This window comes from Myodes glareolus, chromosome 6, assembly GCF_982192425.1.
Source record: "Myodes glareolus chromosome 6, mMyoGla1.1, whole genome shotgun sequence".
Lineage (NCBI taxonomy): Eukaryota > Metazoa > Chordata > Mammalia > Rodentia > Cricetidae > Myodes > Myodes glareolus.
In genome coordinates this window covers 21,249,656-21,261,829 of record NC_142031.1, presented here as the reverse complement: position 1 = coordinate 21,261,829, position 12,174 = coordinate 21,249,656, and the positions used below count along the sequence as shown (strand labels likewise).

Below are 12,174 nucleotides of genomic sequence, written 5' to 3'. Positions count from 1 at the left end.
GTCAATGGGGTAGGGGGGTTGAGTGGGCCCCGAAGACTCCAGAAGGGTCTTTCCATAGCTGCTACCTCCACCCTTTTGACCATCTTCACCCAGAGTTCTAAGCCTGTGTGTTGCATCCCCACAGTGCCAGGGCAGGGCCAGAGGAGCTCTCACCAACCAAAAAGCCTTGTCTGTACACAGCAAAGCTCAGTACTTCCGTCTACCCTCAGTTTCCTTGCCTGTAAAATGGAATGATGGCAGCAATTAAACAGTGTTCATGGGCAGTTCCAATGAGTGTGTGTGAAACTCAAAGGCCCTGGAGTGCAGCTTCTGTTCTTATTCTGTTGCCTGGCCACATCCCAGTCTCAGGCCTGAGCTAACATCACACCCATGAAAAGTAGCTGGGGCTTTGCCTAAACCCAGCACCCGCTTTCTTTCCTGTTGTCACGGACCAGGCACCTGTTGTGTGCGATACCCATGTTGCCTCTCTCTGCACAGCCCCCGCTGACAGATAAGGCAGCAGAAGCTCAGAGCTGTGACCACTTACCTCAGCAACACATCTAGCAAGGGGCAGATCTGAGACTCTGGCCAGGTTCCTCCAATTCTCATTGCCACCCTCTAGCCACTGACATTGCTTCCGATCTGGGGGTGGGGTGGGGTGGATAATGAGCCCCCCCCCCCCGCCAGGACTGAAGCCAAGCCCTGAGCCTTGGGCCTCAGGTGCCAGAAGCAGCACAGACAGGACCAGAACTACCAGCGTGGCCCAAAGCTCCACCCAACATAGGCCACTGAGCCCCAAGGCCTTATAGCCCTACTCCACCTGCCTCTACACTGGGCACTCTCCTCAAGTCTACAAGGCCCAGCATCCTGGGCTTTAGGATTCTGCCTCATAGAACATGCAGGCCAAGCCTCCCTCTTCACCTTGGCTGAATGGCAAACCACCTTGCTGGGCCCTCTTTCCGATCTGTGGGCAAAGCAAATTCCCTTCTTCTCTTAGCAGCTGTTCTGACAGTGCTGCAAGCACATGAGTCTGTGGACCTTCAGAATTTCCTGCTCTGCCTTATTAAATGCAGGAAATTTCTTGGTCCCCTCACTGTTATGTCTGCCTCTCTCCTTCTTTTAAATCTAGTTTTCTCTGTGGCCAGAAAGTAAAGTTAACTGCTCCCGTCCAGAAAGACATTTCCCCTGAATAATCACCATGGTCTCATTCCTGTGTTGGGGAGCCACACCAGCCTGAAGAGTCAGTACAACCATCTGTCACCACTGGTTTCCGTGCAGCTCTACAGAACACCATGTGAATCAGTGCCTCCTGTCCTCACAGCTACTCCATAGTCACGTGCCATCATCTACAGTTCATAAAAGGGGAAACTAAGGTACAGAAAGGGTATGGGACGTGATTAGATCACAGAGACAGTGGGGAACAGAGGCTGCAGGTAGGGGCATAGGTGGTCCAGTAATAAGTCTGCTCCCAGCAAGTGGGTTGAAGAGTATGAAGAGTATTCTCATCTACAGGTGACCACAAGGGTCTTCACAGAGGTGCAAACAGAAGCCAGAGAGGGGGAAATCAACAGCTAGTGAGTTGCCAGGCCTTTTTAGAGGCCCTTCAAAGCTTACTAATAAACACACACGAAACAATAAAGTCCACCAGAATAATGGCAACCACAGTCACTGTCTAGCAAGTGCTTAGTGGAACTACAAATTCTGTTCCGAAGGCTCTCCCTGCATCTGAGTGTCAAACCACCCAGTCTCCAGTCAAATGAGAAACAAAACTACCAGACTTCTAACTTGTAAAGTGGGTCTCTGAGAGAATGTATTCGGGTTGCTGACAACTGCAATACAGCCTGGGCAGCAGGCAATTTGGGGGAATCCTTTCTGCTTATGTGCATGAGAGGCTGTTTCCAGCTGGGGCCTCTTTCAAATCTTCCAGTTTATTAACCATCCTCCTCCCCTCCAGGGGATTAAGTTCACCACCCACAGCCATCTGTCCTTTCATGTCAGAAGCCATGGGTTTCCTCGCCCTGTGGAAGCCTGCCATATTTGGATTTGTCCCTCAGTGGATCAGGGGACAGTCAGTTTTCGTTCCCAAGCCCCCAGACCATGCATACCTGGAGCTGAGCTATACACAGGATGAAAGTAGATAAAAGCATCAAATAAATAAATAAATAAATAAATAAATAAAGTGCTGCCCGCAAAGCCCCTGTAGGGTCCAGAGAAGTGGTTCTTGTGGTCTGTGGGGAAAGAGAAGATGTCAGGAAAGCCTGGCACATTGTCACAGCCCAGGGTACAGGCTGGGGCACTTGGGAAAATTTTGGGAATCCAGACACCAGGGAATACCAGATCTATTTACACTTGTGACATTTTGCCAGACATGAATTAATCCCAGAGGAAACAGATCCTGGCTGTGGTACACACAGGCCCTGAAGCCAGGCAGACAGGGTGCAAATCTCAGCTCAGCCTTCCCTGGCTGGGGACTCTACACCTCTTCCCCACATCTGAAATGAAGCACAGAAAGAAGCCTGTATTCCTAAATGAAGAAACATACATACACTCTACTGCTATGCACAGCCATGTGGCTATTACTGAGCTGACCTTTGAACAGAAAGGAAAAGCAAATGCAGTGAGTCGCTCGGCTTTGTAAGCATAGAGGAAGTCTCATGAAAACTCCACAGTGCCTTCAGTTCAAACTCAACTGCTACTGTGGCGAGAGACCTTGCACCAAGGGAATAAAATGTGAATGATGCCACTTCCCTGATGAGCAGAGAAGCTGTGGCCATGTACAAATGACACAGGCAACAAACCCTAAGCAAGTGGCCTCAGAGAGTATCCCCATTGTAGGGTCCCCGGACTTCAACCTAGAATAAGAAGAGAAGATGGTGGGAACCATTTTAATCCAACAGTCCTGCCACAGAAGGGAAAAACTGGTGAGTGACAGTAGCAACTGCTGACTGGGCTCTGGGCAGAGTTGCTCACTTTGCCCCCACACCCACTCACAGTTACAGTCTGAGTATAACATGGGTGAGACAATCAAGGCTCAGAGAGGGGAGGCAACATACCCAATACTGCTCAGCTGGAAGGGCGAGTCAAGACTCTGATGTACAGAGTAACCTTGGTTCCTCTATCAGCTCAAAGCCTGGCCAAGGCCAGTAGACGTCAGAGGAATGAAAGAACATGGGCAAGCCTGGGGCCGAGTACCCCTTGGGTCAACCTCCTCCAGGGCAGGAGAGGCATGCCATAGCTGTTCACACTTGCATTCCTGGATGTAGTGGTCAATCTAATCACGGGCCAGGTGCTGGGCTAGGTATGGGCACATGCCATGGGCCATCACTCAGTAAGGGTACCGCCACAGAAGCCAGAGTTGGGACAGGTCCAGCTGGCACTATGCCATATTTTCCCCATAATTGCCATCAATTTTCTCTCTGCAGCAGCTCCCGCAGTGGATCAGCCAGATCCTCTAAGGCCACAGCAATTAATTCTTCAAGAGCCTTAATGGCCTTTAAAGTCATTAGGATCTGCTTTTGAGGACTCAGGGTAAATCACACTCAACAGCCTTGAGCCTCCTCTCCCCAGACAAACACACCTCCACAGGGAACCTCTCCCAGGCTTCCAGTCATGGCCCAGTCCCAGCCCACAAGAGCTTGGTGTTGCCTTGCCTCTGTGCTTACTGGGCGGATATTTCACACGTCATCATCATTCAAAGGAAATTTACAAAAGAGGAAGGAAGAAAACACAGCGGGTCACTGGCATCTGGGAAGTGTACAGTGCTGACTTGGACAAACCGGACAGCAGACTGGAGGCCTCAGGGCTGGCCAGCCATGGGAGGCCACCCATACCCACAAAGGCCCTGTAGGCACTACTTTCATACCCTATCATTAAAGGAGAAACTGAGGCCCAGAAGGCTATGGTAGCTTGCATAATGTCACAGTGTAAGCTGTGATTTGAAAGAACTATCTAGCTGAGCCATCGACCTGCTGTCCTGAGCTGCTCTGGACTCCTGATACTCTAGCAGCTCAGGATTCCATGTCTGCAGAACGCAGCCATAGAAATGCACTTGTACACGTGCATGTACATCACACCCACACACACACACACACACACACACACACACACTGAGCACTTGTCCAATCCCTTCTACAAGCACCCATCTGCCCAGTCATCAGGCTATTCAACCATGCAGCTGTCAGTCCTGTCCATGTTTTAAGCCAAAGCTGTGTAAATATTAGCACAACTAGTTCATAGTCCGACTTCCTTGAATGAAAAGCCTCAAGTCCTGGTAGGGGCCTCCGGAGGCCTACCCCCTATCGTAACATCTGGGCCTGAGCCCCTTGAACTATTGTGGTCCAGGTATGGCCACTGGGCTCTCTGCCTTTGCTTGTGCTCCTTTAGAAAATAAAGGTAAACAATCCTGTGCTGCTGTGATGTGGGAAAGCAGTGAGGCATCAGGTGGCCCATGCTATTCAAGAAGCCTGCGAATGCAGGACAGTGTGCCAGCCTGAGACTGACATGAGGCACAGAGACTGGGGTTTTTAAGTCTCTGGAACATGCTGGCTCCTATCTGAGTTTAGATAGCAGGAGATGATCAGGTAAAAGGACTAACTATAAGTAAGATGCAAGAAGGTCCCAGGAAGGCGCTGTAGCCAAAGGAGCACCTAGCTCAGCCTCCACATCACCCATGAGTCTCTCCAGCCCTCCCAGGTTTCCTTAGAAACCATGTGGTGGGGGGGGGGGGGGTTGCCCATCTGCTCTGCTGCTTATGGGCTGCACCTGAGCAGGGCTCCTTGCTCTCCAGGATACCTGGCCCCACTGTGGCTGCAGAGCAGCTGCCAACCAGCAATCCAGATCCAGAATCTAGGCAGGAACCCCTGCAGCTGGAAGAAGAAGAGTGACTTCTGCTGATGGATGTGGGACAGAAACACAGTGGAGGCAGCCATGGACAGACCAGCGGAAGTGGCGACACTGGGGCGATTTTGATGGAGAGGAAAAGCCCTTAGACCCCTTCAGTTCCAGGGGAGAAGAGGTATGGCCAGAAACTGCTGACCCATTTTCCGTGGTCACACTGCTGGATGCATGGGGACTAAAAACACATCTCTGAGCTATGTTCACTGCTGTGCCCCTGGTCCCCAGGGTAGAGGCTGGTATATATACACTAGGCACTCAATAAACCTCAGAGTCTTACTACTGATGAGACTGATGGCCCAGACTCTTTGCTCTTTTGCAATATGAGGGTGTTGGTACAACAGGACAGGAATTCAATCATTGGATGGGACGGCTGAGGAAGTGTGCAGGGTGCTGACCACCTGTGGGATCTGATTGTGACCCCCAGCCCCAGAGGAAGCCACATTTCTAGACAGACCACTGTGCAGCTGCAATATGCCTGGCCTCTGCCTTCGATGCTAGAAGTACGGGGTCTTAAGAAATGGCCTCCCTTCCCACAGCCCCACGTGAAGCTTCAGGCCAGAACCCCACTCCTGGGGTGGGACAGGGTACTGCAGAATACACTCTTTTTTTTTTTTTCCATTGCAACTGCCAAGCAGGCTTTGGGAAATTTTGAAATAAAAGATTAAAGGGCTCCAGGTGGGCTTCCCCCAGAGAGGCCCAGTCCACTTGTCAACAAATCCTCTCAGCCTCACACCCCTGCTCATGGAGGGGCCTGCGGACAGCTCAGAGGCAGCTGTGCTGCTGAGCAAGAGGAAATCAATATTCCTAGCACATACACAGTCTCTCTCTCTCTCTCTCTCTCTTCATAAACACAGGCCTAGGGTACTCAGACAGCCTCCATAGACCCCTAAAACCAAGAGTGGCCAGCTTCTCTGTACCATCAGACTCCTTCCTGGACCAGACACAAGCTTCACTCCAGCAGGTAAACAACACCCACAGTCCCAGCCAGCATCCCCACTCACGTCTGTACTTGGTCAAAAACAGCAGCCACACAAACTCCAGGCACCCCAGCACCCACCCAGCCAGGTGTGCAGTATCTACACACACACACACAGACAGAGAGAGGGGGGTGGGCGGGGAGCGAGCGAGCACATCCATGCTGGAGTCTCCCGGACACAGTGTATACATAAATGCAGACAGACCCAGGGTCTCTAACAATTAGACTTGTAGGAGAAGCCCCTGGCAGTCTGTGCACTGAAATTAAATACAAGACACAGGCAGAATTGGTTACCCTCCCAGATACAGACTACAGGCCATTTGTTGTCTTGCCCTTAATACACACACACACACACACACACACACACACACACACACACACCCCAAATCTAGTTTCCCACTCTTCCCCACAGAACTCCTGTGCCCACAACCCACTTCTTTCCTTACTTACTTACCCTCTCTAACAGAGACCAGGTCCTGGCAGGCAGGCCGGGCGCTCTGCCCTGACAGTCACACCCATCCCCGCAGCCCCCCTCTGGCACACAGGATCCCCACTGCTGACGACCCCGCCCCAGTCGGGGCCCACCTCCCTCCGCCGGCCTCTGCTCTTGCTCGGTCGGCCTTACCCGCTGTCAAGTTCCAGCTCCAGCAGGGACTGGGTCCTCTCTGAGTTGCAGTGCAGGCACCACATGACGGCCGCCGCAGGAGCGGCCCGGGCCGGCGCCCGGGGACCCAGGCCGAGCCGCGCGTCCGCGACTCCCACCGCGGCCGCCGGACCCCGGACCCGATCCCCGACGACCGGTCCGCCCACCACTCGCCCTCTCCTGTCCCCCCGACTTGCGCCCGTGGGTTCACGCAGCCCTACGTCCCGGAGTCCAAATGCCGGCCCTGAGCGACCCTCCTGCCGCCGCCTGCCTGGCGTAGCGCAAGTCCGGCCCGAGGAATGTGGTCGGGAGGGGGCGGGGCCACCGGGCGGGGGTGGGGCTCTTTGGGGGCGGGGCCAGAACCGTGAGTTCCGGGAGGAGCGCATATTCTGCTCTAGCCAGGGCAGCAGCAGAGTCACAGGCTTACTGCACCGGGTGCGGGACTGCGAGCCCTCGTCTTCCCTACGTGTAAGCGCAACAGGTAGAACGCGCCGAAAACACCAATCTGCGCCAATCCTAACTGGCTTCAGCATACAAAACTTTGCACCCCGAAACAGAGGAGCAACAAGTCGTTCCAGGGCTCTGACGCGCCTGTCCCAGATCCGGTGGAAAGTAATTTGTTTCTCACCAAACATACCTACACACCTTTTGCCGCTAGAAGCAATAAGGAACAGCATCGTAGAGGGCTTTACTGGTACCCAGACCAGTGGGCAGCATTGTGAAGTGTTATTTCGGGCCCCATTCACTGATACGGAGACTGACGCTGACGGCCCTCCCTTGCCCTCTCCTTCTCCATCTACAAGCTCTCACAGCTTGCTGATCGATTCCATTGTGTATACTTAACTCATTTATTACACACAAAGTAGGCAAGGTGCCCGGTACCAACACTGGTAGAATGCCCACATATACAAGGAGAGAGCAAGAAGATATACACAAATCAAACACCCACCCTGAACACCCCACCAGCAAGAGGGCAGAGGGGAGTGCAGAGGCTGCAGGAGCGACTAATGTGGGAGCATCTTGTACACATCCATTGGCAGTGTTAAAAATACACATGTCATGTACATGGTGACATGAGTCTGTGTAATCCCAGAACCTAAGAGACTGAATCAGGAGATTCTGAGTTCAAGACCAACCTGGGCTGGTGAGACTTAGATCAAAAGATCTTAGAGGGGGGAGAAATACTTGCATTTTGACAATTACACACTGATAATACTCTAGTGTCCATCTCCCAGAAAGAATTCTTGCTCATCGGTAGGAAGACAAAGGATGAAAATGAGCGTTTCTGCCAAGCATATATAACCAATGACCAGGGAGAACCCTGAAAGACGCCTAGCAAGAGCGGTCACTGGGCAGGTATGGAGACAAGTGTGAAGCAGTATCACTCCTCATCCACTTTAGAAGGCTACAGAAGTTTCCATGCACAGACACAGTGGCCATATTTGGCATCCACTGGGATAGGGTGAGGTATGGAGGTGGCAGGAGACAGGATGGCAAGAGCTACTTGTGGGGAGGCCAGAAGAAAACTCCAAACTCTGTCCCAGCTGCCCTCTAAAAATAGGCAATACTAAATAGAATCAAGAGGGATCCCCTCCGGGCCCAGCTTCAGGAACTCAGGGGAAGCAGGCTCCAGTCTCACCATCCAGATCCACCAGGAATCTCAGGCACTCCTCCCAGGTCCAGGGCACGCAGCCGACCAGGCTGGTCTTGGCAACAAAGTTTAGGCTGGGATTTAGATGGAGTCAGCTTTCCCCGGTGAGCAAGTGGTGTGGTTGTGGGGTGAGTCTCTGCAAATCAAACGCCTCTATCTCCTGATTTTATCTTCCTGAACACAGCCTGTCTCGCTCTTGCCCCAGTGCCTGGCAAATTCATAGCAAATGACTGTGAATGGGAGCAAGGAAAGTCCTGGCTGGGAGACATGGAGAATGCTGATTTTTCTGCAGAAATGACTATCCAGACAGAATCAGTTGTTATTCCTCCCATTGTGGCAAATTTTGTAGTCCCCAGAGTCTCAGTTTCTTCAGTGTGTTAACTTACCAGACATCTCTACCCTAGCTGATTCAATATCCTGATTAAATTTACCCAGCATTAAGAAGCATGTACCCTGCAACCAATGAGGGAACACTATAGTAACAAGTATATCTTAATATGGTGTTACTAACCCTGGAAAGGTCACAATAATGGGGGCATTTTGGATTAGGCCTTGAGGGGTAAATAGGAGCTTCTCTAAGAGATGCAGGAAGCAACGAAGTTCTAAGAATGTTTAGATCCAGTTTGGGCCTGGGTTTTAGTCCTGAGCTGATTGCTTTGGCCTGTTTTAGATACCATAATCCCAACATATTACCATCCTCTTGACTTCTGACAGTCTCCCTGCTCTCCATGGCCAGACATGTGACATCCCAAGCTGTCAGGGTGAAGCCCAGCTCCTCCCTACATCTGGCTGGCTGAGGCTCATGTGGCCTGGCTATAGGCCATCTCTCCAGCACTGCTCCCATTCCCTCCCTCCTGCCTGCCTTGCCAACAGTAAGCAATAGTAAGCTTCTTACAGCTAAGCTTTACTCGGTCCTCCTAACCCCCCAGTCTGCCTGGTTCATGACTGAGACTTTGGGGTTCAAATTCCATGTCTCTTCTCCCAGACTAACCCCTCATCCAAGTCAGAACCTCCCCGCTTTGACTCCAGTTTCTCTACTGAGCCTCCCTCCTTATGTGAGTAAGCTATGTCATAGATGTGAGGAAGAGCTGGTCCTATTCTTCCTGCAGTCACCCTATGCCTACTCTGGGGAGTCTGGGTCCCTGGGTACCTAGCAGATACATATATCAAAAGGTTTAGCTGAGTCCTAGATCTAGCATACTGTCTGTCTTTGTATTAATAAAGTTTTATTAGAAGGCAGTTGTGTTCATTCACTCAGGTATTGCATTAACTAACTAAACAGTTGCAAGGGCCTGCAAAGCTGTCCAGCCCTTCCCAGAAGAATCTCAAATCCCCACCAGGAGACTTACACTGGCCCCAGCCACTTGGTGAAATCTGTTCATCCAAGCAGACCTTGGGCCTAGGCAGGAACTGCCAAGTAGACCACAAACACTGTGGGGGAGACAGCAATGAAATCAACAGACTAGGTCAGGTAGTCTGTGCACATGAGAGCCTAATTCTTAGTCTTAGAAATAAATACTGCAATACTGCCTGACCCATCAATGGAAGTTCACACTAAATAGACAGTGGCCATGGCACTGCAAATGCTCTGGCTGCGGCGACAGTGCCAGGGGTTGGAGGTGAGGCATTGAAAGATATATAAGGCCACAGAATATGCTCTATTTCATCAGATAGGAGCATGAGCATGCTTCCATAGGACTGCAAGCACACAGCACTGAGATTGTGCTTGCTTTCTGCTATGCTGGGGATGAACCCAGGACGTGGGACAGGCTAGGCAAGCATTCCACAGCCCTCCCAGAGAGTCCTTGGCCCCTGCACCTGAAGTCTGACTGGGACAATGGTGGGAAAGAGCTTCAAAGAGACTTACACTGTCTGACTTCTGATAGTTTTCAAAAACATTAATTTTTTTTTTAAGGTGTGTGTGGAGATATGTACACATAAGTGCAGGTGTCCTTAGAGACCAGGAGAGGGCACTGGATCCCCTGGAGCTAGAATTACATGTAGGCTGTGGATCACCTGAACTCTGGTGCTACTGAACTCTGGTCAGTACAGACTCTTAATGCTGACACATCTCTCCAGCCCAATTTAAAAATACTGAAATTGTAAACCATGTTTATTACTTTGTAAAAACCTTCTCACAGCAAAGAAGTCAGAGAAAGACGTCGTGCTGCAGAGGACTAAAGCCATGCTGGTTGATTTAGCGACCTCAAGGAAAGTCTTCAAGTCCACCAGAGCCGATCCACAGACACAGCTAGATCCCAGTTCTAGCGGGACTTGAGCACTCTCTAGAGCTGCACGGAGGCTCAGACCTGGCTGTACCTTGCAGTCAGTCGGCCAGGAAGATCACCTGGAGCTTCTTTGCAGAATCAAGCTGCTGCCCCCCTGCCTGTTAATCATTAACATGTGACTAACCCCTCTGCTGGAAACTTCCTATCCCTGTCCCAGCCATTCATTCCGAGCTCCAAACCCTCCAGTGTGAACGGGAAAACTTAGGAGTGTGTGGGTACATACCAGACACTGTCATTGAAACAGGCTTTCTGCCACGCTCTCCACCAGGATCCCACTGCCTTGGTAGCACAGTCAGGGAGTACAACTTAGTCATGTGACTTGGCTGCAGTGAAGAAGGTCTACAGAGCCAGGCTGAGTGGACTACGGCTATGGTCCCAGGTCCTCGGGCGGTTGCGGAAGGAAGATTGCTTGTACCTTTGAATCTGAGACCAGCCTGGGCCATGACATGAGACCCTATTTCAAAACCAAACAAATAGAAACCACCCAAACTGGGAGAAACAGAACAGAGACGACCCAGAGGTCTGAGGTGTGACCTCTGGGGAATCAGGCAATGTGTGCCCCAGGACAAACAGGTAAACAAAAGTCTTTCTAACAAAGGTCTAAGAGGGACCAACTTCCCATTTCAAACTTGGATCAGTTTTCACAGAAGAAGCCTACAGATAGGGCTTCCTCTTTACTCCCTAAGAAAGGTAAATAGGATGAATTTAGGAGTAAGGGGAACCTCAGGGGCTCTTGCTCTGCAGCCTTTAAAGTTTAAATGAACACGAAGGATGGCCCTGCACTAGGACCTGAGGAAAACAATCCGGGCACCAGAAGGGCTTTCCTGCATGAACAAAGAGGCCAAGACGGTCCTACTTTCAGGATCTCCTTAGACGCCTGTGTATTTCCGGGTCCCCAGTGCCCACAACTACCCTGTCACACATTAGTGTAAGAAGGTGATGGTAGAGACCCCGTGTGCCCCATATCCTTCATGTACCTGTGAGCAGACCCCACCTTCCTGGCCTGGGGATGGGCTTGAGGCTTCAGAAGTGCAACCATGAACTATATAGTCTTTATCCAAGGGCAAAGGAAATGGTTCAAGGCCAGTCTTCCTGCTGGACCAGGGACTCAACATCAGCTACCAGCTGTCTTTTATATACACACACACACACACACACACACACACACACACACACACATTGCCTGGCACACTTCGATTCTAGTGCCTACAACCTCAGCAACCTCATTTTAGCTCCTTGTCCCTCATGGGGGAGTGGTAGAAGGGAGCTACCACAGGTCTTCAGAGAAAGTATAGGATGACCATAATCACCCCAGCCTCACCACATTGCTCAGGCCCATAGCATCTTCAATCCAAAGGTTCCTGTGAGTGTAGTGGTGACCCTATGGCATATAGCCAGGGCCAGTACAAGGCTGCACCTTGTACTGAAGCTGCCTGAAGCTCCTTCCCTCTTCCACCCTTACTTTCCAGAGGTCAAGAACTCAAAAGCAGCCAACATGCTAAGTGAATAGGCATCCTTTTCTAGCCTGGCTGCTTCCTACAGCAGTGATGCTCATAGCTTGAGGACCCAACAGTTTTGGTACGGTCCAAAGCACCACGGTTTAGTGTGTGATCTTGGATCTTGGATAGATTTGGTCTCTTCCCTCGCTCCCAGCCTCTCCTCTTCTTCAAAAAGTACTGTTATTTCTTAAGTCACACTTTACAGAAGTCATCAGATTGAATCCTCAGCAAGCCTTTATTTC

The 12,174-nt window shown here is 51.1% G+C and overlaps 1 protein-coding gene across 15 annotated transcripts in view; it reads right to left on the bottom strand.

Annotated features, from left to right (window-relative positions):
* Positions 1-12,174, bottom strand: part of Iqsec1 (IQ motif and Sec7 domain ArfGEF 1) — a 334,563-nt gene that overhangs the window by 48,225 nt on the left and 274,164 nt on the right. The window contains exon 1 of one of the 15 annotated variants that reach the window (XM_048416442.3): positions 6,477-6,760. The exons of 13 other annotated variants lie outside the window; for them this stretch is intronic. In XM_048416442.3, the coding sequence (XP_048272399.1) occupies positions 6,477-6,541 (65 nt within the window). In that variant the 5' untranslated portion in view covers positions 6,542-6,760. Of the gene's footprint in view, positions 1-6,476; positions 6,761-12,174 lie in introns of those variants that run through there. One more of the 15 variants, XM_048416448.3, reaches the window with a different exon arrangement.